Below are 12,534 nucleotides of genomic sequence, written 5' to 3' on the forward strand. Positions count from 1 at the left end.
CATCTGTGAATTCTCCCTTTCCTGTCCTCTTCGTGCCCTCTCTTCTGCCAGATAAAACAAACATAGCAAATGATGTTCCTACCATGTGGCAGTTAATAAAATAGTATTGCTATTCCCTAAGCTAAGGGCACGAGGCATCAGTGGTTTGGTGTAGAATGCTTGCCTTGCATGGGTTTGATTCGTGGCCAACGCACCGCATGCCCAGCCACCACCCAAGTGTCAGTGGTGGCTTGTGTGTTGCTATGATGCTGAACAAGTTTCGATGGAGCTTCCAGACTAAGACAGGCTAGGAAGAAATGCTTGGCAGTCTACTTCCAAAAATCAGCTGGTGAAAACTATATGGACCACAACTGTTGAAGCTACAACTGATCACGGGGATGGCACAGGACCGGACGACATTTTGTTGTATTGTGAGCGGGATCGCCATGAGCCGGGGCTGAGTCTACAATGGCTAACAACAACAAACTAAGGGCATAGACATCTTTAGATCTGTCCTTCCACCTAGCCCAGTGCCTGTACATGTTAAGTTTTCAATAAATGCTTGTTGGATTGTGATTATCCCAGAACCCAATTTAAAATCTTTTGTATTGTTGGGTCTTGGCCTGCAAGATTAAGAGCTGACAGGATTAGAAGTTAGGAGCATGGTATCCAAATTAATTATAATATCCACTTGTTCCCGGCATGATTTTTATTTAATGCAGCCTGTAAGCCAGAGCTGCTTTTGATTGGTTACCTTCAAGCATTAAGAGACGCCACTGAAGAGAGCACCCCGTGCTTAGCTCATTTGTGACCCCAGAGCTATTGAAAGGCGTTTGCTGAGAACTCCCAGTTGATTTCAGAGTATTTTTTAATAAGAAGAAACAGCTTTTGATCATTTTATTTCTCCATCTTTGACTTTCTTACCAGCCTCAGTTCAGTGAAGGTTTACAGGACACCGACCATGTCTCCAGCTGCTAACTGAAAGGTCGGTGGATCAAATGCACCAGCTGCTCCAAGGGAGAAAGATGTAGCAATCTGCTTCCTTAAAGATTACAGCCTTGGAAACCCTATGGGGAAGTTCTTCTCTGTACTATAGGGTCTCTATGAGTCGGAATCGACTTGATGGCAATGGGTTTGTTTTGGGTTAGCATGTCTCCTCCATGACTCTAGGTCCCGGGGCCCTCAAAAATGAGCACACCTGGCCCCCACCCTGAGGTAACTCATGGTCCAGGAGGGTGAGGCAGGAGGGGAGTTGAGCAGTGGAAAATAAAGGCAGCAGACACTGTGGGTCCTTGATCTTCTATGTGTGTATCCTTCCTTTTTTCAGTAAGACTGTCGGTGAAGGATAAAGTTTTTATTTTAATTGGGAATCTGCCTCTCAAGAGCTGCTAAGTGAGGGGACCGTGTATGTGAGGGACTGCCTAGGCAATCCAGAAACTCCCTCTGGATTCAGCCAGATGGGCAAGAGCCTGGGTCCTAGGTCCCCTACCCGCAACCACCACCACCACCAGTTCGACTGATTTCACTACATTATACTTGGTTGTGTTGGTGTAACCCATACTGAGGAACAACAGTTTTTAAAATCCCTGTAAAACTCATCAGTTAACGATGTTACTGACAGCATTATCCACGGCATTGTGCAATAGGCTCTGTAGGACAAACCCCAGGGAAGACATAGTTCTGTGTTTAGGATGCAAGGAATATCTGACAAGCTTAGTTTTTCGCTTTTTTTTTTAATGTAATGGACACCAAACTGCTTGACTAATTAAATTTCCCTTTTTGCATTTGCTGCTGGAAAGCTCAGTGCCAAATCGTAGAACCCCCTGATCCGTGTTTTTTGTTCACCTCATTCCTGACTCTCTTTTTTCCCTTTGCCTTTCTTACCTATTTCTCATTTTTATTATTTTGGGAGCTATATATCCTTGTAAAGCCGTGTGAAGTTCTCTGAACAGGGGTGGTGATGGTGGCCTGGCACTCGGGGCCCCGTGAGAACACTCACTGGGCTGTGTCTTCTTCTCCACAGCAGCCCTGGGGATGGGACTATTCGGGCTCCTCCAACCTCAACGAACTGAAGCTCCTACTGGAGGAAGCGATCATGCTGCGGCGCCTCAAATCTGATGTCCTTTCCCAGCTCCCTGCCAAACAGCGCAAGATGGTGGTTGTTGCCCCGGGACGGATCAGTGCCAGGGCCAGAGCCGCCCTGGATGCTGTGGCCAAGGAGATGATCACCAAGGACAAAACTGTAAGTTGGGGCTGGAGATGGGTATGTAGAGGTAGACATATCCACAGGTGTTCCTTCCTGTGAGGGCGCTGTGCACACTACCCAGAGTTCTTGGACTTGCCTTTCTGGAATGTCTTCTCACTTCCCTGGGCAAGAACAGGGAGCCTGTTTTATTCTTACCCTGCCTCGTCTACTTAGAAAATCTCTTACTAATTTGCAGTTTTATACTTGTGTGGCATCCCTTGGTGGTGCAAATGGTTAATGTGCTCAGCTGTTAACTGTGAAAGGTTGGAGGTTCGAGTCCACTCAGAGGCACCTCAGAAGAAAGGCCTGGCAATCTTCTTCCAGAAAATCAGCCGTTGAAAACCCTATGGAGCACAGTTCTACCGTGACACACATGAGATCCCCATGAGTCAGAGTCAACTCTGTGGCAGCTGTTTGTTGGTTTTTATAATTGTGTAAATCACTGTTGACAGATGGTCCTAAAAGTAAACCCAGGGGAGCTGCAGGATGGTGATATACACTCTGAATTCCTCCAAGAAAGTTGGGACTTACGCTTAGTGTATTTTGAGAATGCCTCAGTCTAGTAACAGTTGTTAGAAATGAGCCTACATGTATCTGATACATGTTAGCCCTCTAACCATACCATGTCCCTTGCTCTGGTCATAATAACGTATCGTATAGTTATGTAATTTGTTTAACAGCATAGAATTTTCAAGCCGTTAACCCTTTGAATCCTTATTACATCCATTTAAGCTTAGCAGAAGCTGGTGTCTCCATTTTCCGGAGAGGGAAACTGAGGAAAACCATTGAGCTCCAGACTTGCCCAGGGTCCCATGGGTACTAGGTAGCAGAGCTGAGTCTGAAACCACACTTCTTACCCCTACATTTTAGGGCTCTTTTCACTGTGGTGTTTTTATCTTTTCAAAGCATTTCTTTAATTTAATATCTGTCCTTAGTGTCGTATCATGCTAAGTGTTAGATAGTAATCTACACCAGCTTTGCTTCCATTCTCTTGGGATAAAACCTTGCAGTTTTCATTGCCAAGAAAATAACAGTCATTGGCATGTGTTGACATTATTGTAAAGTATTATCTGGACTTGATGATACCCTATATAAAGAAATTTAGATATAGAGGTTGTCTCAGCCTTCTAGGAGATTACAAATAACTCAGGATGATGAGACAGGAGTACATGATTTTTTTAAATGTTATTTTATCATGTCATCATGTGATGAGCAGGACTAGCTGGTAACTTTAAGAAACAGATAGGGTAGAGGGGGCACTGGTAAACTGTCCCTCCATACTTAGTTTATGATGTATTATATATACTAATCTGGATGATCCAGAGGAAATAAGCAGGTATGCTTTCTTTCCCAAGGATCTTTCAAAGTTCAACAACGTTGATGTGAGCATACAGACCAAAAAAAAAAGACTAGTTGCTATCAAGTCAACTCTGACTCATGGCGACCCTGTATGTTACAGAGTAGATCTGCACTCCATAGGGCTTTCAAGGCTGTGCCCTTTAAAAAGCAGATCGCCAGGTCTTCATTCCAAGACGCCTCTTGGTGGGCTTAAACGACCAACCTTCAGTTAGCAGCTGAGCAGTTAGCCATCTGCGCCACCCAAGAGCCACACATAGACCAGTGGTTCTCAAATTGTATTTCAGTGGAGCCACAAGCCGAACCCTCTGGGGTAGCTCTGCTCTGTCCGGTAGGGTCACTATGAATTGGAATCAGTTCAACAGCATGCAACAACATAAGCCGAACCAGGGTGTTAGGTTGCTAAATCAGTCTTGGTGGTCTTTTTCTGATTTCCAGAGATAAAAATTCAATGAATAGAAAAATTTTTTTCTCCATTTTAAGTTTTTCCTTATAACTTTTTCTTAAGCCCTTATATGACTACTAACTTTTGTCTGCTAGTGAGCTCTATCAGCCAAGAAAACCAGTGATCAAGTAGAGCAAATATAATATTAACGTAAAAAATCCAGACATGCAATATTTGTAGATGCAAAGATCTGAATATTTGTAAAACATTGTTTTCTGCTAGTATAGCTATTCCTCGTGTGTGTAATGGGAGTTGAGTCTGTCGGTATTTATGGGACTCCCTAGAGAGCACCCTCGCCTCTACCTGGTCTACCTTCTGACAAGTTTGAAGACAGCTAGTGTGGACAACCGAAAAAGCAATCAGTGGGCTTTTGAACTGAGGAGGAAAGTCACATTCACTGGCCAAGAGGCACTTGTGCATTATGTAGGATGGCCAAAAAATAAAATTAGAAGTGCTGTATTTTTACTCAAATAATGCGTGCCTTCAACATTTGTTTGCCAACCATGCCCTCCCCCCACGAGGTATTTTCAGAAGCGCAGCTATGCCAGTTTTTTCTAACATGTTGCTATAAAAAAATCAGCATAGTATGCTTATGAAAATAAGCTCCATAGGATTTTCAAGGCTGTGATCCTTTGCAAGCAGATCACCAGGCCTGTCTCCCGAGGTGCCTCTGAGTGGGTTTGAACCACCAAACTTGTGTCTGGTAGTCGAGTTCTAAACCATTTGCGCCACCTAGGGACCCGTGGGTGTTTTATAACTTCACATAACTGTGCAAAGCCCTTCAGTTCTTTAGCATGTTCTTACTTTTTTTTTTTTTTTTTTAACCTAAAAAAGGAGCTATGACTTACCCCATAGGCTTGGTGCTGGAAGAGCATATAAGGATAGTGCTGTGTGATTATCATTTCTGTTTCATAAACACCCCACAGCCTTAACTCTATTTTGGAGATTATGGAACAGGCCAGAATTGCAGTGTAGTTCCTCAAGAATGCAGCTGAGAAAGAGCTCAGTGCTCTTCTCATTGCGGCGTTTGAGAGTTGCTGTCTGATTTCTTGGAGTCTTAGGGAAGTTAAGAGTTTAATCCCTGAAAGAATTGAGTTGGTAGAAATTACCTTCAGCATGATGCTGAAGCGAGGTACTCAGTTATTTTAGATAATAAGATAAATCCTAGAGAACTTGATTTCCTATTGTGTTCTTTAATGTAAATTCATTTTTATAATGGAAAGTCCAAGTAGAAAATGAATTTGTTTGTTTTGTATGTTGGGCTGTCAGACGTTTGTAATTCTAAAACCACCGATCTGTAAGCCATGGATCAGATGGGGAGCATTGCCCTAGTTTAAAGACTTCATTCAGGAAGGGGAACCAGCGCCAGTGTTTGCTGGGAGTTGGACTAAATGGCCATTGACATCCCTTTCAAATTCTGGCCAGCTCTGAAATCCTGAGTTGAAAGAGTTAAAATGTAGAATCATGATTTGATGGTTTCAGTCACATAGGAGGCCCGGTGAGTCTACAGAAAGTAGTGTTCCCCCCCCCCCCATTTTGATAGTTACTTTTTAGCCCCAAGTTTCCCTGCAACTTTGCATATCATGGTAGCTGCAGCACAGTACCACTCACCTGTCAAGAATTGATTCTGTCTTTTTTCCCTCACACCTTTCCATCTGCAGGAAGATTTAAAAAAAAAAAAAAAAAGGTTTAAATCACAGAAGCCAAGGTGAAGCAGCCAATTTATAAGATACAATGCGTAATGAAAGCTTTTTCTCATTTTTCAGCTGAAATAATAGATATCTCTTCACAGGCTAAGAAAAGCCGACTCTAATCATCCTTTGTCTAAAGCTATTTTTTGATCAGCAAGACCAGGAGCCGAACAATGGAACAAGTCCGTACAGACTTCCTAGTGACAATATCAGTTCACCTGTCTGCCGTTTGATAATCCATTCACAATTCCAACATAGAAAAATAAATTTAAAACCTCCACTGGATCTTATTTAATAAAAGTCTAGGAGGCAGGAACAAAGAAGACAGGTTATTTAAAATTTCCTGGCCTGAGTCTGGCAAAAGTAGTGAGGTCATTAATGGACCAGTGCTGTGTCTACCCAGTTTTGGGGGTGAGACTTAATTTGGGGGATTTTTTTTTTTCAAGATAAAACTATCAATTTCTCCCACATTAAAAATGCAGTAGATGTCTATTGTATAAAGTCTGAAAAATAAAAGTGCTTATAATGAGTAACATTTATTGAACACTTGCTATGTGCCAGGGCCTGTGCTTTATGTGAATTAGGTCATCTAATTCTCACAGTCAAGATTCCAGCCCAGAGCCTGCCTGCACTTTTAAGTGCTACAAATTCTGGTTCTGCCATTTACTAGTGGGGTGACCTTAACAAATCACTTGACTTTTATGCCTCAGTTTCCTCATCTATAAAGTGGGGATAATAATGCCTTCCTCATGTTGTTGGGTTCCATCAAGTTGATTTCAACTCATAATAACCCCAGATGACAGAGTAGAACCACCCCATAGGGTTTTGTTGGCTCTAATCTTTACGGAAGCAGATCGCCAGGTCTTTTCTCCCATGGAACCAGGGGATGGGTTCAAACTGCCAACCTTTTGGTTAGCAGCTGAGTGCTTAACCACTGTGCCACCAGGGCTCCTTCCCACGGACCCCCAGGGCTTTATGAATGACCCTCAGGAAGTCAGTGAGTTCAGTGGCCACAAGTGAAAAGTTGTATGTTTGTCCAGAGCCTCATCAGAGTCTGAAATGGGCCCATAGCCTAGAAAGAAGCAAAGACAGATTGCCATGGAGTCAGATCTTCAATGTGAGTCCCCAGGAAGCTTGAGTTGTTCAGACTGCTGCCACAAAATGGGAGGGGTGGTGGGCGCCACTGCCACAGACAGGTAGGTAGTGGAATGGATCCATTACCAACTACCCCAGAAATTTCTGTGGTTCCTGGGTATCTTTCTTCTTTCCTGTCAAGACCTAGAGGAAAGACACTGTTCAAAGTCAAGAAACTCTTCTCACCAGGTAGCTTTTTCCACCATAATGGGGTCAGTCATTTTAGGTACAGTCTGGCTGCAGCTGCTTTCCTGAGTTACGAGCTCACGGCCATAAATATCATTGCTTTTGCATTATTTCTTTGTTTCATGAGGAAGTGGTGGTGTCAGCCATTGTCTCACAGGGCCAGACTAGTGGAAGGAGATGGCTACCCTACCAGCAATGGCAAGAACACCACCTCTGGGAGCCCAGGACAATAATCTCATATCTCATGTTATTATGAAACTATTTGAGTGTCTCCTGTGTTAATGTTCTTTATTAGCATTTATTTAGAAGCAAAACATATAGAAAAAATGGTTTCTTCCCCTGGGAAGTTAATGACCTTATGTGGGAAACAGGCCAAAAATGGGAATAATGGTTTTGAGAAGATACTAGAATGAGGAGATTAGTCAGGGTTAGTTGGAATTGATTCAGCAAGTCTTAGAGATAAGCTTCATCAGGGAGGCATGAACACAACTTGGCAGAAGAAAAAATCAAAACCAAACCCGTTGCTGTCAAGTCAATTCTGACTCGTAGTGATCCTATAGGACAGAGTAGAACTGCCCCATAGGGTTTCCAAGGAGCAGCTGGTGGATTTGAACTGCTGACCTTTTGGTTAGCAGCTGTAGCTCTTAACAACTGAGCCTCACCAAAAAGGGGAGTCAAAAAACAAGCTGGGCAAATGTCATGTGTAAGTTGTCACCGAGGTGTAGGAGACAGGTGGGCCTAGCTAAGGCTGTATTTAAGCTGATTAACATGAGCTTGGTATGTGTGGTGAATCCCTACCTAAAACGGCTTTCCAAAAAGCTTTCATATTTCTTGCCTTATTTGAGTTCTCAGGGAGTGACAGGGTAGCTATAATACCATGTCTCTAAGGACAAAACTATAGAGTCCAGGCAGTTCCTGACTCTGGATACCGGTGGTTGGGATTTGAAAAGCTCATAGTGATAATAATTATGTCAGCTTATCCCAGACTCCAAGGAGCCCTGGTGGTGCAGTGGTTAGGTGCTCGGGTGCTAACCAAAGGTCAGCAGTTTGAACCTACCAGCCGCTCTGTGGGAGAAAGATGTGGCAGTCAACTTCCGTAAAGATTTATAGCCTTAGAAACTGCATGGGGGTCACTGTGAGTCAGAATTGACTCGAAGGCAGTGGTTTTGGGTATCCCGGAGTTCTCAGATGGAGGACTTTAAACTCTCAACTTCCTTTTCAACAGAAAAAGCAGCAGAAAGAGGCCCTCTTTCTCTTCTTCAGGAGGACAGCTGAAACCAAAATCCCATCTGTCATGTAAGTAAGTGGTCACGCAGTGTCAACTTAACTCCTCTCTCTGTCTGTCTTCTTTTAAAACAAACCCCTAATACCTTAGCTGCCAGAATGGTTTATGCTGCTGTGTAAGAAATGATCATTGTTGTGAGATTAGATTACAGCTTTCTTGAAAATAAAAAATTGGGGACATCATTGCCTGAAGGCATAAGTCAGCCTGTAACTGGAGCCCCTACCGGAATGTGCTTGGAGTCCTAAGAGGCCTTGTCTTAACTTTGGTGGACGGTGCCACCCCTTAAAGGAGGGTGGAGCTGCCGCAAACACTAAAGGATAGGGTCCTCTTGCTAGGAGAACTGTGGTCATTTGCTTTCAGGAGTTGCAGGGAAGATAGATGGAGAAGCAGCCTCACGGTGGTCATCGGGTCTTCTCCAAAGACACGAAGTTTCCACTTTCGTTACCAGAACAGAAAGGCTTCTGCTAGAGTTTGTGCAGAAAATGTGGTCAAGTGGCCATTTCACACTTAGTCCTCTTTCCATCTTACAAACGAAAGCTAAAGTAATAATTTCCATTCTACGGTTATTCCCTGACTTTTTAAAAACCTCAGTTGTCTGCCTTTCTTAAAAGAAGAAAAGCCCACTCATGTTCAGATATCAGTGTGTGTAGAAAGTTGAGGTAGTTCCAATGACATGCACTTGGCTTAATGTTTTATCATTTAGCATTCTTGTGAGTCTCGGCGGAATAATGGTCCAAGTGATTGAATAACAATGAAGGTGAGTTTAGTGTGGGCTGAGCACACCGGATTGGCTGTGGGGACTGAGATCTGCAGCCTGCCCCACCTTCTCCACTCAGCCCCCAGGTCTCCTCCTTCCACTGGCCTCACCCTCTGCCCCTTCTGTGTAGTCAGGGAGCGCATTTTGCTGCATTATTACAAATCTAAGATTCCTCACAAAAAAGACTGCTGGATGTTACCGTCTTCCCTCACCCCTGGGTACTGCTCTTTTCATTTATGATACTGTTGTGAGGCTAATGAACTCCAGATGTGGCTTTTATGGCCTGGGAACTTCTCTTGTAGAAACTAGTCTGCGTTGCCCCCACCGACCCATTTCTCCTGTGCTGCTCAGTGACAGATGCCAGGTTATGTGAGTTCTTGCCTTTGCTCCTTGAGCTTGTGACCTACAAAATGCAGGGCTTGGAGCTGCCTCTCTCTCCAGGAGTTGGGCCAGAACCATCCGTTTCCCTTAGAAATTTTGAAATCTAATCACTTTGCCACTTCACCAATAAACTTTGGCCACACCTCGTGCATACTTCTTCAAAACACTGCCATAAACCGTATAGTGCTTTGTAGTTTCCAAATAAATTTTGCATCTGTTAATTCATTTCACGTTTTTAGCATCTGTGTGAGATTAAAAAAAAACAGTTGCTGTGCTGTTGATTCCAACTCATGGTGACCCCTTGTGTGTCAGAGTAGAACTGTGCTCCGTAGGGTTTTCAGTGGCTGATTTTTCAGAAGTAGATCACCAGGCCTTTCTTTCCAGGCAACTCTGGGTGGACTCAAACCTCCAGCCTTTCAGTTAGCAGCCAAGCATGTTAACCGTTTGCACCACCCAGGGACTCCTTGTGAGGTCAAGAAAATAAGTATTATGGATGCATTTTTTTAAGATGCAGAAACTGAGTTGTTGTTGTTAGGTGCCATTGAGTCGGCTCCAACTCATAGCGACCCTATGTACAACATAACAAAACACTGCCCAGTCCTGTGCCATCATCACAACAGTTGTGTTTGAGCTCATTGTTGCAGCCACTGTGTCAGTCCATCTCATTGAGGGTCTTCCTCTCTTTCACTGACCCTCTAATTTACTAAGCATGATGTCCTTCTTCAGGGACTGGCCCCACCTAATAACATGTCCAAAGTATGTGAGGCAAAGTCTTACCATCTTCACTTCTAAGGAGCACTCAGGCTGTCTTCCTTGTAGGCATATGGATATTATCCTATCATTGACAGTGTTGTACTTCAGGATAAATCTTGAAATGTTCCTTTTGACAATGAATGTGATGCCATTCCTCTTCAGTTTGTCACTGCTGGCGTAGTAGACCATTTGACTGTCCAGTTCATAATGGCCAATACCAGTCCATGTCAGCTCACTAATGCCTAGGATATCAATCTTCAAGCGTTTCATTCCATTTCTGACAACTACCAATTTTCCTCGATTAAATTCCATATAATCTCTGGCCCTTAGAGTCACACAGCTAGTAAATGGGAGAGCTAAATGTTACCCAAGATTTAGTGAAAATTAGATTGTAGATCTTAAAACCTCAATTTCCCCTGCTAGTTGTTTTTCTTCCTTTTTCTTTTTTTGGTTATTGTTTATTTGTTTTCATTTTAATGAGCATCTTTTGATGTAGAATTCAAAGTTATTGTGGTGGCAGATATTTTCAGTCTGGTCACTTAGGGCCTTGGGGGAGGGTAGAATAGCACAGCCATATCCGAGACACAGAGGACAGAGCGGCATTAGGAAAATTGGGGCCCGTGGTTTTTATGAGCCAACCAAGTTGATTTTGTGGCCTTGTGACTTTTTGACGCTGTAACAATAATCTCTTTTGCTTATGTCATGGCAAATTTTATGTCTCTCAAACTAATTAAAGCAGATTCTTTTAGTGTTCACAAATTGAACTCAAAGTGGGTACCCCAGTCAGTCGTAGTGTTGCTTAAAAATAATTCTTAGATTTTTAGAGGCCAGTCCACTAACCTTCCCTGACCTGCCTATAAGAGAGCAAACTGTTGAAATTTGTCTTTCGTCAAGGAAAGTAATGTCTGTTCTCTGCCCAGACACACCAAGTTTGGCAATGGCCTTGGCCAGAATGAGCACTGTGTGTCTTCAGGAAGCTCACCTTCCCCATTGCCCATGTGATAGCAGTTACCTGTACCTGGCTTACCTCTTTTGTAGGATTGGGACCCTCTGCCGGGCAGTAACCTTGGGGAAAACTGGGAGAGTCTGCTAATTGGGTGACTCTCTGCCCCCCTACAGTTCCTTTAAGGTCTAGGCTAAACATTATGGCTAGGAAGGTAAGAGAAAACACAGTGGATGGAGGAGAGAAGTAAATTAAAGGGAGAATAAAGACAAAGTGGATGATGTCCTGCACTCCATATTCCTTGGCCTCAGAAAAAAATTCAGTTACCACTGACTAAACTCTTGGCCCTGTAATTTGAGGTCTGAAGTAGGAGGGAACCAGAGAGTTTTGCCTGAACACCAGGCATTCCCTGAAGGTCTCTTCAGTATTATTACTTTTGTCACAATATTAAGCTTCCAGAAATTTGTTTACTGTCAAGAATCCATTAACCCCCTGCTTAGGAGTTTTGAGATCTACAGAAGACGCTTTAATTTGATGGAAAACATATTACAATAATAGCAACTGAAGTTAAAACTGTTAGTTATCTTCTGTGATCCCAGACAATCATGTTTCAGTAATGTACCAGATACACATAAAACATAAGGATACTTCAATTTATTTGTGAATGTGAGTTGACTAAAAAGGATAAACGAACTCTCTTTGCCACTTTATGCACATGGCAGAAGATGGCTGCCCTGTAGCTCCAAATTTCGCTTCTTCTATTCAGATGATCTGGTGTGAGGGAAAGGGGAGTGATCAGCTCCCAGAGAAGGGAGTGAATGGGCTGGGGAGGTCAGGTACCCTGAAGGTGTCCACTACAGACATGGTCACTTTTCAGTAATTAACCCCACCTGGATGAGTATGTGTTTACATTATTTTGTTGTCCTTGTCAAATGCAGTGAATATATCCTGGACTTACTGGAAAGTGGAAAAGAGAAGTTTCTAGTGTTTGCACACCATAAAGTGGTTTTGGATGCAATTACTAATGAGCTTGAGAGAAAGGTAAGCTCCCTTTGAAATTCAAGAGTGCTTTTATTGTTTGTGTGTCGGCTTAGCAGGCTTAGTTCAGATCCTAGCAAAAAGTAAGATGGCAGAAACATTGCTAAAGACTTCCGAAGAAGAGTTCTTGCTTGTAGACCCACCATGGGGTCAAGATATTTTCCCAGCAGTATCGCTTGCCCCACCTACAAGTGCGCGCATGCGCGTTGGTTTTTCCAAGCATGATCTTGCTTAGTCACTGGTTGGGCTCATTTCCACATTACTTTATCAAACTGCTCTCCAAGATGGTTGTTTAAATTCATAATCCCAGCAGCAACAGATAAGAATTCTTCTGCTCTGTA

General features: G+C 43.2%; 1 protein-coding gene across 4 annotated transcripts in view; it reads left to right on the forward strand.

The window, feature by feature from the left end:
* The window catches only part of SMARCAL1 (SWI/SNF related, matrix associated, actin dependent regulator of chromatin, subfamily a like 1), a 56,648-nt gene that overhangs the window by 31,592 nt on the left and 12,522 nt on the right, over window positions 1–12,534 (forward strand). For all 4 annotated transcript variants that reach the window (XR_002824085.1, XM_023731277.1, XM_004376297.2 and 1 more), the window contains exons 12-14: window positions 2,003–2,221; window positions 8,262–8,332; window positions 12,094–12,196. Coding sequence is in view for 3 of the 4 variants with exons in the window: in XM_023731277.1 (XP_023587045.1) it covers window positions 2,003–2,221; window positions 8,262–8,332; window positions 12,094–12,196 (393 nt within the window). In the remaining variant the exon portion in view is untranslated. The remainder of the gene's footprint in view (window positions 1–2,002; window positions 2,222–8,261; window positions 8,333–12,093; window positions 12,197–12,534) is intronic.

Source organism: Trichechus manatus, unplaced genomic scaffold, assembly GCF_000243295.1.
Source record: "Trichechus manatus latirostris isolate Lorelei unplaced genomic scaffold, TriManLat1.0 scaffold00041, whole genome shotgun sequence".
NCBI lineage: Eukaryota > Metazoa > Chordata > Mammalia > Sirenia > Trichechidae > Trichechus > Trichechus manatus.